At 51.2% G+C, this 14,809-nt stretch overlaps 3 protein-coding genes across 7 annotated transcripts; 2 read left to right on the top strand and 1 right to left on the bottom strand.

Moving 5' to 3' along the window:
* The first annotated feature begins 492 nt into the window (after positions 1-492).
* On the top strand, positions 493-4,699 carry SLC25A19 (solute carrier family 25 member 19). Of its 3 annotated transcripts, XR_001558906.2 has the most exons (7): positions 493-892; positions 1,315-1,470; positions 1,767-1,937; positions 2,186-2,369; positions 2,954-3,084; positions 3,611-3,960; positions 4,268-4,699. XR_001558906.2 is itself a non-coding variant. In XM_015880277.2 (6 exons), exons 1-6 carry the CDS (start codon positions 767-769, stop codon positions 3,809-3,811), a joined length of 969 nt encoding a protein of 322 aa, XP_015735763.1. In that variant the 5' UTR covers positions 493-766; the 3' UTR covers positions 3,812-4,699. The 3 variants fall into 3 exon arrangements, 2 of the variants coding, with proteins under 2 accessions (XP_015735763.1, XP_015735764.1); XM_015880277.2 differs by having other exon boundaries at positions 3,611-4,699; XM_015880278.2 differs by having other exon boundaries at positions 787-892; positions 1,149-1,470; positions 3,611-4,699.
* A 766-nt stretch (positions 4,700-5,465) lies between these two features.
* MIF4GD (MIF4G domain containing) lies at positions 5,466-12,341 on the top strand. Of its 2 annotated transcripts, none has more exons than XM_015880282.2 (6): positions 5,466-5,567; positions 6,747-6,883; positions 7,607-7,716; positions 7,984-8,139; positions 8,484-8,576; positions 9,754-12,341. In XM_015880282.2, the coding sequence occupies exons 2-6, from the start codon at positions 6,802-6,804 to the stop codon at positions 9,979-9,981; spliced, it is 669 nt and encodes a 222-aa protein (XP_015735768.1). In that variant the 5' UTR covers positions 5,466-5,567; positions 6,747-6,801; the 3' UTR covers positions 9,982-12,341. The 2 variants fall into 2 exon arrangements, with proteins under 2 accessions (XP_015735768.1, XP_015735769.1); XM_015880283.2 differs by lacking the exon at positions 5,466-5,567 and adding an exon at positions 5,818-5,929.
* Positions 10,903-14,759, bottom strand: MRPS7 (mitochondrial ribosomal protein S7). Of its 2 annotated transcripts, none has more exons than XM_015880279.2 (5): positions 14,478-14,759; positions 13,769-13,960; positions 13,405-13,468; positions 12,693-12,860; positions 10,903-11,671 (listed from the first exon to the last, which is right to left on the bottom strand). In XM_015880279.2, the coding sequence occupies exons 1-5, from the start codon at positions 14,531-14,533 to the stop codon at positions 11,450-11,452; spliced, it is 702 nt and encodes a 233-aa protein (XP_015735765.1). In that variant the 5' UTR covers positions 14,534-14,759; the 3' UTR covers positions 10,903-11,449. The 2 variants fall into 2 exon arrangements, with proteins under 2 accessions (XP_015735765.1, XP_015735767.1); XM_015880281.2 differs by lacking the exon at positions 14,478-14,759 and adding an exon at positions 14,289-14,403.
* Between the last annotated feature and the right edge of the window lie 50 nt (positions 14,760-14,809).

Genomic DNA, 14,809 nt, shown 5'->3' with positions numbered 1-14,809 from the left:
AAAGTGCTGCTGGGAGCGTGTGTGAGGGGGGAAAGGCCGGAAACGCCGCCAGGGAGCAGAGCTGGGCACCACGAGCCGGTACCGGCCACAGACGGACAGACACACACACACACACACACACACACACACACACACACTCACGCACACACACACACACACACACACACACACCCCGCGGCCCGTTATCGCGGTTCTCCCGGTGCCGCCCGCTGTTCTCCGCACTGTGTGGGCCGGGCCGGGCCGGGCGCTGCTGGGGGCGCTGTGGGACTGCAACTCCCAGCGTCCCCCGCGCGGCGCAGGCGCAGTACGACGGCCAGGAGGCGGCTAACGGCAGCCTGGGCCCGGCGCGGGGCTGTGACGGGTGTGAGAGTGTGAGTGTGTGTGTGTGTGAGCGCCGGCTGTTTGTGCTGTGTGTGTGTGTGTGTGTGTGTGTGTGTGTGTGCACTGTGGGGCTGTGCTGTGTGTGTGTGTGTGCACTGTGGGGCTGTGTGTGTGTGCTCTGTGTGTGTGTGCTCAGTGTGTGTGTGCTCTGTGTGTGCCGTGGGGCTGTTTGTGCTGTGTGTGTGTGCTCAGTGTGTGCCGTGGGGCCGCGTCCCGCCGCTCCGGTTGCGTTGCAGGGTCCGTGGAGCGAGGAGAGGCTGCTCCGGGACGAGGAGCGGGAGGACGCGGTGCTTCGTGCCCCGCCGTGAGCCGCGGTTCTGTGGGCGCTCAGGGCCGCAGAGCCCCGTGCGGGATGCGGGGCGCGCAGTGACTCGCGGTACCGGCCATGGTCGGTTACGACCCGGAGGCGACGTGCGTGTCCACGGCTGAAGCGGCTGCAGCGGGATCAGCGTCCGGCTTCGTCACCCGGGTCCTGATCAGCCCCTTGGACGTCATCAAGATCCGCTTCCAGGTACCTGCCCTGCGGGGCCGCCGCTGGCAGCGCAGCGCTGTGTGCTGAGCGAACGGGGCGATGCACCGACCTGCGCCAGGTGCTGCGCTCAGCTCACAGCGCTGCCTCCAACCTGCGGCGTCTGTCTGTAGCTCGGACACTCCACCAGCACCGCGTGTCCTTCAGTTTGTTCCTTCCCTCGTTCTCTAAACAAACTGAACTTTTCTATCATCCTTATTGGCTACTTTAACGTGGTGTGTGCGTTCTTATTCTTCAGAGCCCTTTATAAAAGCGTGCCGAGTGATTCTACATGTGATTGTGAGGAGACGCAGGACGCCTTCTCTCAGCGTTGGGTGCTGCTGTGGTTGTGGATTCCTGCGTGGGACACGTGAACCTCATTGGATCACAACATGGAACTGAAACTATTTTCTGTTTTCCTCCAGCTTCAAATCGAGCAGCTCTCCTGCAAAGCTCCGGGGGCCAAATATCACGGCATCCTGCAGGCTGCGCGGCGCATGCTGCGGGAGGAGGGCGTGCAGGCCTTCTGGAAGGGCCACGTTCCTGCTCAGCTCCTTTCAGTCGGCTACGGAGCAGTTCAGGTAAGATGACGCCAGATGAGAGAGAGCATTAAAATACGATTTTTGCAGCTCTAAACACAAGATGTACAAGAAATACCAGAGGTCACAGTACCCGAGCATTCCTCAGCCTTCTCAGTCATTTTTACAAGGCATTCTTTAGTATGTGCCCAGCAGGCTGCAAACTGAAGGACTCTTGAAGGATAGAGGAGGTGGTTATGAGCTGTGGATGGAGCTCTCACTAAAATGAAAGAAGAGTGGGAGATCTGTGTCAGTGATAAGGAATAACGCCTTGACCTCTGTGTGTTTGTTTCTGCAAGTTCATGACGTTTGAAAGCTTGACCAAGCTGGTGCACAACGTCACCTCGTACAATGCCCGCGATTTCTTTGTGCACTTCACCTGTGGTGGACTATCAGCTTGCACAGCCACTGTTGCAGTTCAGCCTGTTGACACGCTACGTACCCGTTTTGCTGCTCAGGGTGAGCCTAAGGTATGTTAAGGATTTGATGTTTGGAATTGTAAGCCATAGCAGTATTTCATTTCTGTGAATACGGGAAGTTTGAAACAGTCTGTGCTAACAGTGGGTCAGCATAAAGGAGCAGCTGCTGTTACTGTGCAATGTTTGTGTTGCGTCCAGGGTGACCTGTGTACCATTGATTTTTATTTTATATATATATATATATATATATATATATATATATATCTCACTGGCAAGTCAATGTCTTCTGTATTGTCTAGATCTATCACAATCTTCACCATGCAGTGGTGACCATGTATCGGACAGAAGGGCCTCGGACTTTCTATAGAGGTCTGACCCCTACACTCATTGCTGTCTTCCCATATGCTGGTTTCCAGTTTTCCTTCTACAATATTCTGCAACAGTTTTCAGAACGGATGATTCCAGATGAAGGAAAAGAAGGAGGTAAGTGCTTCGGACAGTTGAAGCTGTGATATTAAAAGAAAGTGATGGTGAATATTATTCTGGGGCACTGACATAAGGCTCAGTATTCATTCCTATCAACTTTTTCTATGCAACCTCTTAAAAGCATCTAAACTCCCCATCACTCATTCATAACCCTGCAGGGATACTCCAGAGTAAGTGGAATGAAGTTTTCAGGCACCTCGTGTTTTGGAATGGGCATGAAGCAAATGTTGCTGGATGGGAAAGCAAAGTGTCAGCAGCCCGAGGTGCTTTTTCTTGGGCTGGTGACTGTTTCTTTCATGCATTGCCGCTTGGCAGGTCAAAATCATAAACTGATGTAATCAGTCAAGGTGAGCTGTTACACTCTGGCTCCAGTGGCCGTTGTGAGCCTGGTGTGGAAGAGTATAGATTGAGGTTCAGTGGTCCAAACTGTGCAGAAAAGATGGTTGTAACTTTAAAGAGTTTTTCTGGCCTTCCTTCTTTTAAAAAGTGGTTTTAATTTTTTTTAATAAAAAAACTTTTCAATCTGAGGTCTCTGTTAACCATCTTTTCTCTGTCTGTGTTTTCCTCGTTCTGTTTCTCAGGCAATGTTAAAAACCTTGTTTGTGGCAGCTGTGCTGGAATCATCAGTAAAACCCTCACTTACCCTTTTGACCTGATCAAAAAACGACTGCAAGTGGGTGGCTTTGAGCGCGCCCGAGCAGCCTTTGGGCAGGTAGGAAATGTTTAATTCTCTTTTTTTCATACATCTATATTCACATCAAGGCAGCCTGGAGCCCATTCATCACTGGAGTGCAGTGATGGTTCATTAGAAGTATTTATTGTCTTTGTGTATGGGCTGACAACTTTCTAGCTTCTGTGAGCTAAGCATTCTTCTCGCTCAATGCTGGGAATAGTTGCTTGAATAAACTGGATTATTTTATTACATTGTCCAGTATATCTGTGCTCTGTCTTGTCATCCATCTTCATCTAGGCTGTCTTGAAGCTGATGATGAGTTATAAAGACAAAGGGGGGGGGACAATCTACTTAAGCTGTTGCTGATGCACAATATATACTTTCCTTCTACCAACGCTCTTATCAAACCGACTCTGAAACTTTCGGTTATTTATAACAAAAGAAAAGTATTTCTGGGCTGCATGTCTAGATAATGTTTCTGTGGTATAATCTGGGAGTTTGTGTGCTTTTCCAAGTAGGATGTCTTGGATTTCTTTATTTTAACCTTGTTGCCGTTCTTTCCCAGGTGCGGATTTATAGGGGTCTACTGGACTGCATAAGGCAGATCATGCGAGAGGAGGGCCCAGGTGGATTCTTTAAGGGCCTTTCACCCAGCTTGCTGAAGGCTGCTGCCTCTACTGGTCTCATCTTCTTTACCTATGAGCTGTTCTGCAGCCTGCTGTGTGCCCTGAAGAATGCTGAAAGCCCTAAGGGGAAGGAAGGCTGAAAGGGGAATGTGTTTTGGCTACCCAGTGTTCTCCTGCAGGAGGGAAACTGAAGGCTTTGCTCTGTCTTTATCGTGTTGGAAATGTCAGAGCACCCGGAACTCCACCAGCCCATAGGAAATGATGTCCTTTGTCCAAGCAGGAGATGAAGGTGACTGCAGTTCTGCTAAATGCACTGAACTGCTTTACTGGAAGCTGTTAAAGAGAGCACTTCTTTGTTCTCTCTCTCCCGATGTCAGTATGTGTTTAGTGATTTGGGGAGCCAAGCATACAACTACCTGGCAGAGGCTCTGACAAGACAGTTGGTAAACTGAGTGAATGCCTGTGCTTGCCCTGGATCACAGTTGGGTTCTAGTGCTGCCTCACCAGCACGATGCTGCTGCTTGATGCTGCATTTGCACTTTATTTTCTTTCTTACGGCCTGCAGTTCACAGCCTGTTCTTTTCTCTCTTGCGCAGGCAGCTCCGCTCCATGGCAGGGTGGTGAAAGTAGGTGATCATTACGGTCCGATTCTGTGATTGCACAAATCACGCCGTGGTAATGGGGGTCCACCAAACCTGCCTGAGACGGGAGAACCCGCACACACAAATTCTGTGATGAATGCGCTGTTTCCAATAGCACTGATTGTGTGTTTGAGTTCCTAGATGGCATTATAGATATATAGATAGATGCTCATCCAGAGCTGCATCTTTAAAATGGATGTTTGACAGTTAGCTCTGAAGTTGACTTTTTAATTTGCATTTAAGCTGTTACTGTGATGCAGAACAGTGATTCCATCTGTTGTCTGGGTGGGTCTTTTGCAGCTGCTGTAATCTGAGCATCTGAGTGCAAAGTGCTTGAAAGCGCGTGGCCGCCTTGATAAAGACGGAGCATTAAATACGTTGTTGTGATCGTGTCGCTGCAGCTTCTCGTTCCTCCTTCACTCCTGTGTGCGCACAGTGGATCCTGCGGGACTGGAGCTGCTTCCTGGAGCCATCAGCAGCTCGAGCCGCACCACGCGCTGCGCTGTGTATCCCTGGGAGCTGCACGGGACGGTCACGGCTCGTCCTGAGCCACAAACCCACGGGAAGGATCCCAGGCCTCGTGTTCAGCCCCGCGATGCTGCAGACAACGTGACGAGCTGCTCGTGCTGCGTTTCCTGCGGCTCGTATTTGCAGCGTTCTGCCCGTGCTGCTCCTCGTAAAAGCTGCAGCAGCTCCAAGCGGGAGAAAAAACGTGAAGTGCGAGTTACGCTGCGTTCAGTGCGAGCTCCTGAGGAGCACGAGGTGTTTGAAGCTCCTGTTCCATGAACTTCCCTGCTACTTTCTACACCCGGCAGGAAGCAGCGCTACAGCCGGGACTTGGATCCGCTCCGTTATAGCCGGGACTTGGATCCGCTCCGTTATAGCCGGGACTTGGATCCGCTCCGCTGTAGCTCAGCCTGACGAGATCGGGGAATAATGGCGCCCCTCAGCCTCGTCCCGCCGACTCTCGTGGCGGAGCTCAGCGCAGCCGTCGCCCCGCGGCGGTTTGGGATGTTCGTGGTCCCGGCTCGGAGCGGTGCCGGTGCCGGTCCCGTCCCGTCCCGCCGTGGTGCTGCCGCAGGCGGCGCTGCAGCCGCTCTCGGCCCGGCCCCGCGCCGCCCTCCCCGCCCTTCCCCGCCTCGGTCGAGGAAATGACCTCAGAGGAAGCCGCTGCCGCTGTCGGTTCGGTCATGGCGCTGCGCTGCGCGCTCCGCCCGGCGCGGTGTCGGCTGGAGGAGCGGGGCCGGCCCGGCAGGTCGGTGCCCCGTCCCACAACCCCCCCCGCTCCCTGCGACCGCCCAGCCCCGATCTTCCCTCGGGGCCGCTGGGCCTGAGCCAGGGTTGGGAGTCCGGAGACCGGGAGGCGGCGGGACGAGGGGACCGGGTGGTGCCTGGTGCCCTCCCGGTGCCCGCAGGCGGCCGCGGGTGGACGCTCGGTGGTAGGAGAGGAGGTTCGCTGCTCCTCTGTCGTTCCCACCCGGCACGTGCCGGCCTGGCACATCGGGGCTGCGCTGGGTGACATCGCAGCGTGGGTTCGGTCCGATACTGGGAGACACGGTGCCACCAGGCGGGCAGAGCGAGCGGCAGATCGCAGTGCTGACCTGTGTGCACAGAGCAGTGAGTAACGGATGAGGAATTTCAGAGAGCTGGAAGAACTAGTTTGTTCAATTGCCGTCTCCCTGTTTTGCTGCAGGTCCAGCAGCCCCGCGTTCTGCAGCAGATTGTCCTGTGTCAGAGGAAGCCTGTCAGAGCCCTTCCTCCCTGCTGTGTGCACCCTCTTGCCATCTTTGCTGTGTCACAAACCAGCAAAAACATAATAATCTAGAGATTATTCAGCAGCACTGTACTGCAGAGCGCTGCAAAAGAGGAGATGGGAGCCTGGTGGAATCTGGCTGAACATTTTCCGGTGTTCTGCTGCGTTTTGGGGGTCGAATCCTCTGGTGCAGGAGAGGATTGGATTGTTTAGGTGTTGGTTCTGAATCTCCCCAGGTTTGTGTGAAATCATCTCAATTGCTGTTTCAAAGGCACAAGGGAGTGTCTGCATGGAGTGTCCTGCATTCGTACCTCCCCATGGTGCAGCCACAGGGAAGACTTTTGAGGGAGACAGTTACTTTTTGGGCTTGCTCTGGCGTGCTGTCCTGCTTAAACCTGCACATCAATAGACTGATTTTCACATCAGAAGAACGAAAGTGCTCTGAAGATGCCCAAAAGTTCCTTGTCGTAAACTAGTAGGAAGCAAGGCTTAAAAAAATGTGGGAATTGGTCTTTGCCCAAATGTAGGGCTCGAGCTGGATGCTGCATTAACAGGATATTTCTTACTACCTGGAGGGTGTCAAGGTTGAAGTCTGGGCTCCCGGACTGGATGGGATTTGCCACGTGGCTGGTGGAGGTCTGGGCTCTCTGGCCAACTAAGCCCTGTCTGCTCTTTTCACAGGGGCTGCTGCTAGCACATCTGTTCCCCTGGTTCTTGCTGTTGGAGGAAGCCAGTCATGGGGGAAACAGGCAAAGAAGAGTATAAAATACAGTCATTTGACACTGAGACTCAGAAGCTGCTGAAAACAGCACTCAAAGGTCAGCAGGCTTTTTCTGGCCTTTCTGCCGCACTCAGCTTGGCTCACTGATGTGGCTGAATACCTGTCCCCTCCTGCTGTCACCAATTGCTAAGTGTAGAAAAGCTGTTTCATAAATGCTGTTTCTACAAGACTGAATCCCTTCAGGAAGTTCTTTGTTCCCCGCCTCTTCTCCCCCACCTCCACCTCGCTGCTGAAAGGTGTAGCTGTTCCAATCCGGGTTCTCAGGACCATGCTCATCATAGTGCTTTTCTCTGATTGGGATGCCTTCTTCTCCTGTTCTCATCCAGCTGATCTCTCTTCAGATCTCGCCCCTCACTCTTCTCCCTGTGCTGTTTCTGCACCCCATCCCCCGGTGTCTCCTGCTTACAGGTGTCTCAGTTCAAAGCCCAATGGAAATTTGCTTGTCTGTCTGCTGCCAGCCCGACTTCAAAGCAGTGCTGGGACTTCAGATTCAGATCAATCTTGCCTCCCTTCATTGCCATGTTTTTCTCCATCACTTTTCCATCTGCGTGGCTGTAAGTCCAGCCTGGAAGGTCTGTGTGGTTCTTGGAGATGGTATCTCCGAAGCAGCTGGCGTGCAAAAGGGGCCGTGTGGGAGTGAGCATGAGTTTTGGTACCATATGACATGGTTTTACTGTGTTCCATACCAACCTTGGCTGCTTCCTAGCACAAGCAGGACACAAAAAATATTAGATCCTGACAGTGTTTCTTCTCTCTACAGACCCCAGCAATGTGGACCTGGACAAAGTGGCCAATGTTATAGTTGACCAGTCCCTCAAAGACTGTGTGTTCAGCAAGGAAGCAGGGCGCATCTGCTACACCATCATCCAGGTGAGAGAGATTTGTGTCTGCCAGGAAAACGCTGCTAAGCTGTGCTAGGCCGGGACTTCTTCTAGCCCTGCACTCCGACTCTTCCACTGGCCCCTGCACTGGCAGGACACAGATGTGCAGCTGGTGGGTGCAGATATCTGCAGCCTTTCTATGTCTCTGGGCATCACAGGAGGGTATCAGTATGGTCCTGCAACATCCAGATCCCAGTCCCCCCTGCCCCTCTCTGCCCCAGTTTCATCCTTCCATCCTGCTTTTGTGGGCTCTTAGGCAGAGAGCAAACAGGTCGGACAGAGCATCTTCCGGAGGAGCCTGCTGAACCGGCTGCAGCAGGAGTACAAGGACAGGGAGGATCTGCGCAACCGGTCACTGCAGGCATGGATATGCTACGTCACGTTCATCTGCAACATCTTTGACTACCTGAAGGTAAGGAACCAGAGCAGGAGCGTCTGGTGCTGCTGCTAAGGTACCAGAAGGGCCCAGGGTCAGGGTAGAAGCGCTGAATGTGTGTTATGACACCCCAGGGCCATGGCTCAGCAGTGGGAGCCAGCTCTCAGAGCGAGGATGCTCCCAGGTTATTGCTACATTTGAGCAGGTCATCAGCCTTGAAGAGGCAGAGTTGGCTTTGAGGCCAGTTGCTAAGTCTGAGCTACTGTTTTGTACTTGGAGTTTGAAATCCTGATGTAACCTGTGGCAAGGGAAGATTTAAAATAGCTGAAGGCTTTTCCCCTTCTGCCACCAGGCTGACAATAGCTCCTGCCTCCTTACAGGTGAACAACATGCCCATGATGGCTTTGGTGAACCCTGTTTATGACTGTCTGTTCCGACTAGCACAACACGATAGCCTACAGAAGGAGGAAGAGGTGAGGAGGAGGGTTGGTCATGCACCCTTTGTTCAGCCAAGGGCAAGCAAAAAGCACAGCCCTGGGGCATGCAGAGCTTTAAGGCCAGGCAGGGGCCTCCCTCCCCATTGTGTGCTTGGAGAACAGGAGGGTTTGTGCTCCAGAAGGAAGCAGGATGGAGGTGCTGTGACTCCCTTGCCCATGCTGCACATCCTTCCATTGCATTTTTTCCCTTGTTTTTTCCCCTGTTGCCTCTGCCATTACTGGCTGAAGGCTGCTGCAGAGACCCGACAGCGCAGCCAATCCTTGAGATAAGGGACATCTAGCATTGTGCAAATTCATCTGCCATCATACAAAGAAAACATAACTATTCTCTCCTATTTTCCCAGAAAGCAGCTGCTTTTCTGGCAACCCTGATTGCTGGACATCTGGAAAAGCAGCTGCCAGACTGGGGCACTGCAGCCACAGGAGGTGCTGGCAGATGGCTGCATCGGCTGCAAGCCTACAGAGAGTTTGTGTGTGTCCCGCAGGTCTCAGTGACACGCGCAATGCTTTGTGTAGCTGTTACTCATTTGTCTGGGCCTGCAGAGCTGATGCTGTGCCAAGTGCCAGCAGGCTCCAGCCTCTTCTGGAATTGTAGATTTATGTGTGCCTGGTCAGCATATAAAGGTGCAGAAATATGCTCCAGGCATGTCTGAGCTGCCCATGGATTACTGAAAAGTGTATGAGCCCTTGGATGAGGCGCTTGGCTTTTTTCCCCCCCCTCATCTCATCTCAGCACAAATCTCCCACCCCTGTGATCCACTGACTTACCCCTCTGAGCCCAAGATCCAGTTAGTGCCCGTTTCCTGTAAATCTCCTGACTTTGTAGGATTTTTACAGTTCCCTCAGTTCCTACTCCAGCTTCTGCTTTCAGTCTTGCCAACTTCTTGTGGGCATCCTGCACGAAGGTAAAACAGTTTCACCTGTTCATGGTGCATTTTCCTGGCAGTTTTGCTCACAAGATGGGGAGGTCAGGATGTGTTTTCCCAGTACTTTTCAGACATTCAGCCTCCTGGATCACAGCAACTTGAAGGGACAGAAAAAATTCAGAGCAGAAGGAACAGCATGAGTTGATCCAGAGGTGACTGATGGGGCCTCCACTGACAGGCCCAAGTTCTCCTTTGTACTCAACCACCTCCTTCTCTTCTTTCTGAAGGTGGACTGCTTGGTCCTACAGCTCCATCGCATTGGTGAACAGCTAGAGAAGATGAACTCCCAGCGGATGGATGAGCTCTTCTCCCTCCTTCGAGATGGCTTTCTTTTACAGGAGGGGCTCAGCTCCCTGTCCCAGCTCCTGCTGCTGGAGATCATTGAGTTTCGGGCTGCTGACTGGAAGATGACAGATGCCGCCCAGAAATATTATTATAGCGAAGTGACAGATTAACCCCTCTACAGCAGAAGTGAAGATGTCCACAGCACTTTCACCAGCTTAATATTAAGTTTGAATTTTTCTTTTTTCTTTTTTTTTCTGTTTTCTTTGTTTTAGCACTTCCTGTAAATAGGATTTATACTGGCTGGAGCCTCTGGTCATATGACTGCCAGCTGTCAGTCTGACTGGCACTAGCCTGATTTTGAATGTTTAGACAGGGGGGCACACTGAAACCAGCAAGTTCTTCCACTCATTTTGTTTAACAATGGGCTGCTGCCAGCAGGAAGCAAGGCTTCTAGCTCAAACCAGCATTTTCTATAAGCGTTAAGGAAGGCCAAGAGCATTTTGGTTGACCCAAGAGCCAACGCTACTGAGGGAAGCAGAGGGGAAATATTTTCCAGCTCACAGTCCCAACTCAGGTTGTTTGGGAAAAGTTACGGAACATACTGTGAGATGCATCCCAAACAGCTCACACATTGCTGCTTTTCACTACTTCCAGCAGACTGGCAGTATCTGTGTGAGTGTATAACTATGGGGCACTAGCTACAAATATCTGCTGGCAGCTTCCAACAGGATACGGGTTCTTGAGCACACATGGCTAGACACAAATTTTATGTTTTATATAGTAACTGTTCTGGGTTTTTTCAAAATCTGGTGAGGTTCAAATATAGTATGTTTCTTATGAGAATGGGAGAGGAAGAAAGAAAACAAAATAGTCTACTGGGTGTTTCTTGTAATAAAAGTTTTCCACTAACATGTGCCCTGCTTTCTCTCTGAGCAGCTGCTGAGCTGGAAGCAATACTTAAAAGTTGCTCCTGATGAAGGCAAGAAGGTTGTGATGTTAATTATTTCCTCCAGTACAGGGTGGCAGAGGGCGCTTATGCAGCCAGAGCAGCTGGAAAGAACAGTGTGAGATAAAAGCAACAGAGACAACAGTTTGGAATCAGGAAACCTTCCCTGTAAAGCACTGGTATTATTTTTTCTGTTAACACTCCACTGAAATCTGTACAATGTTGCTGATGAGCAGAACCAAAAGTTGAGGCTTGTTATGGTATGGAAAAAAACCCTCCAGATCTGCTCTTTCCTAGTTATGCAGCCAGAAAAATGTTGCTGCAAGAGCAGATTTAAAAGTCCCTAGGAAACACATGAGTGGAACAGATTATTTTGTACAGTGTTGCTGTAACAAAAGCATATAAGGCTTGTCTTCACAGAAAAGTGATTATGAAAAAACTAGCATATCTGTGCAGGGATCAGTAACTGTTTCAGATTCCTCCTTTTCCCATCCAGACAAGCGCAAAGCAAATGAACTGTGTGGGGACTGGAGAAGCTTTCCTTGGCTTAGTTCTGCTGTCCAGAAGGGATTTTCCACCTTTCCCTCTACTTCCCAGCTTCTGTCAAGCAGGTGGCCCGGGGACTCTGCTCCCCACAACCTGAGAGCACTGACAGACAGAGCTCTGCAGTGTGTGCATCCCGTGCAAAGTCCCTACCACCAGCGGAAGTGGGCGTAAGCCCGGTTGGCTTCTGCCATCTTGTGCAGCACATGCTTCTTCTTGATGATGGGTCCTTCGTTGTTGAAGGCCTGGATCAGCTCCTCAGAAAGCTTCTCAGGCATCAGTGTCCGGCGGTGCTTGTTCTCCCTGCACTCGGTGATTAACCACTTCATGGCCAAGAAGCGCTTGCGGTTGTCCTTCAAAGGGACTGGCACCTGGGACACATTTAAACCACAACAGTTACTGCACAGAGAGGGACAGCAGCCTGCACTGTTATCTGGTCAATCTTTTCTGCTGTCATGACCGAAGTCAGAGATTTGGGGCTCCTACTCAAGTCCCATGATGCAGAAAAGAGGATTGGTCCGTGAGCACCTGTACAGCTCATTCTTTTGCTGCCTGCCACTGATCTCTGACTCCTTAGATGATGTTTGCTGCATGTGTCTTAGTTCCACTGGGACAGAAATTAGTTTTTCTCACAGTCCTGGGTATGTTTGGCATTAGAAGGAAAACAAAACTGGTAATGCACCATTGTTTAAACTTATTGCTGGGCAGTGCCAAGGACATTCCAGCTCCTCAGCTTTTTGTATTGCTCTGCCAGCAAGGGGACTGGGAAGAGGCAGGCCCAGGGCAGCTGATCCAAACTAAGAGGTATTCCATACCATATGACATAATGCAAATATAAGGGAGAGGAGTTAGCTGGGGAGGGGCTGCTGCTCAGGGACTGGCTGGGCACGGTCATTGGGTGGTAAGCAATTGCTTTTGTGTATCACTTGTCTCTGTGTGTGTATGTATATACATATATATGTGTATATATATATGTATGTATAAATACTGTTATTTTCTTTGATTTTTTTTTCCTTAGTAAATAGTCTCCACCTCAACCCATCAATTCCACTGCATTTTGTCCTAATTCTCTCCCTCATCTCACTGGGGCAAGGGGGTGTGAGTAGGTGAATCACTGTGTGGTACTTAGCAATCTGCCGGGTTAAATCACAATATCCTACTTTTTATCTAGTCAGAGAAACAGAGACTGATGCTGCTAAGGGAAATTACCATAGCTCAGGGCTAGGGTTCTAATCCTGGACAGGGTTTCTAGGTGTCGTTTTAATCTAGATTGCAAATTGTTTTTCTTCCAGGGTGAGAGGAATGGCTGAGCTGAAGGGGTAGCAACCAGCACGTTTGCTTCCCTAGCTAATTCTCCCCTGACTAGATGTGCTCGAGACCCCCTCATTTCACCTGGTAGGTTTTGCCACCTCTCGTGATGTTGCTGAGTCCAATGATAGGCTGGCAGTTTTTCAGAGCCTGGTGGAAAATGACGTAAGGGTTGCATTCAACTTTCTCCTTCTCATCGTCTGGAGCTTTGTGGTACTTGTCCAGTTGCTTCCTCTTAATGTTCTCTAGAGTCTTGAGATAAAGTCAAGAAAGGAGATGTATAGAGCAGATGGATTATCCCATGAAAATAGACCACTTTTTCAAGAATTCCATATACATTTGAACCTACAGCTGTTTTTCCAGTCCTACAGATAACAGGCCCATCAGGGATTCTCTTACTGAAATAATTTTACTGCACTTTCTTCCAGATTCTCAGTATCTTCATTAGACATTGCATTTGAGGTGAGGAGGTCAAGTAACATGACTTGGGACAGATGCTGGGGAATGAAGGGACGAAGCAGAGACAGTGATACAGACCTGTGTGCATGAAGCATCTTCCCCTCCAAAGCCTGGCACTCAAAACCCCAGAGCCTCTGTAATTAGCAGTTTGGGCACATGTCCCCATTTCAAGAGCTGGAACAACACCAGATGGGGCCACCAGCCAAGGACTATTATTGTAGGTCAGAGCAGGGGTTGAAAATGTGTTCTACAGGTGACACATTTGTGGGCCTTCATTGGAAAGTATACAGAAGATAAGGCATTAAAAGAGTTAGAAGGAAGAAGCATGAGCACTCACCTGAGCCATGAGGCTTCTGGCCAGCACTTTATTTCCATCCTTCATCATCATATTGGTGAATTTACTGTGAACACAAAGCCCAGTGCAATCTGATTTAAATTCTCAGTTAATCACCTGCAGAAATAAGGGTCCCCACCCTTGCATTTTTCACATGTTTAAGTGCTGCTAGATCTGCTTGAATTGTCTCTAGTCACTGTCAGTCAGTAGACTGGCTCTGTGGGAAAAGATTAACCCAAATAAAGAGATTGTGCTGTAACAGAAGGCAATGTGCAGCACAGCAAGTAAAGGCCAAGAAGGATAGTCCAGCTCCCAAGTATCTGGTTCCATAGGATCTAGCTGTAACAAAGATGGTGCTTTCTCTGACCTGATCATGGGGTCACTGAAAACGGAGCTGGAGATACTGGGAGGAGCTGCTTTAATGGGACGAACAGCTTTAAGTTCTTGCTTTTCCTTTTCCTCTTCAGACAGCTCATTAACAGGTTTCTGATACAATTCTTTGTTCACTTCTGGCTCTAGGAAGCTGGGGTTGTAGCGACTCCATCTCACCTGTGTCAGCCTGCAAAGAACAAGATAAGAAGGAACGTTGTAAGTCAACACCTGGTGCTTCTCAGAGGGGAGCTGGACAGCCATGAGAGCACATCTCAGGAATCCCTATTAGATGTGAGAGGTGTCTCCACCTTCATCACTTACAACAGCAGAGCTGTAGGCACTAATTAATGTACAAGGGTCACACTGCTGCTGCAAAGCAATCCCTGCACCACAAACACAGCAAACTGAATAGGAGCCCAACACTGCAGCTTGGGAAGCCGCGTGCTGGCAGTCACTGAGCTGGACGTGCTGCAGGGCGCAAAGCGGAGCGCAGTACTCGAGGTGCGGGGTCTCACCTTCCTGCTGCTGCCGGCTGCTCTAATTCTGATACAAGCCACGAAGCCATCGGCCTTCTCGGCTACATGGGCACCCTGCTGGCCCGTCAGCTCCCACCCCGCACGGCTCGCACCGCTGTTACCGCTGTTACCGCTGTTACCGCTGTTACCGCTGTTACCGCAGCGATCGTGGCTCCCGGCCGCACTCACCGAGGCAGCCATGCCCGCAGCCGCCGGCGCAGCCCCGCTGCCGTGGGCGCCGCCATCTTGTGGTGCGCGCAGTCCCGCGGATGGAGGCGGCCCGGCCGCGCCTGCAGGAACAGAATAAACCGCAGCAAGGAGCCGGCTCAGCACAAACCGGACATCGACCTGCGGCCGCGCGGAACGATCCCTGCCCGTGTCCTGGGCGCCCGGTGCCGGCGGCTGCGAGATCCGAACACCGGCACCGACGGGACGAACCGCGGGACGGGGCGGCGCTGAGGAGGGGCGGTACTGAGCGAGGGGCGGCACTGAGCGAGGGGCGGCACTGAGTGAGGGGCGGG

Source organism: Coturnix japonica, chromosome 18 (assembly GCF_001577835.2).
Source record: "Coturnix japonica isolate 7356 chromosome 18, Coturnix japonica 2.1, whole genome shotgun sequence".
NCBI classification, from domain to species: Eukaryota; Metazoa; Chordata; class Aves; order Galliformes; family Phasianidae; genus Coturnix; species Coturnix japonica.
Note: the sequence above shows the minus strand (reverse complement) of the source record. Positions and strands in the feature narration are given on the sequence as shown.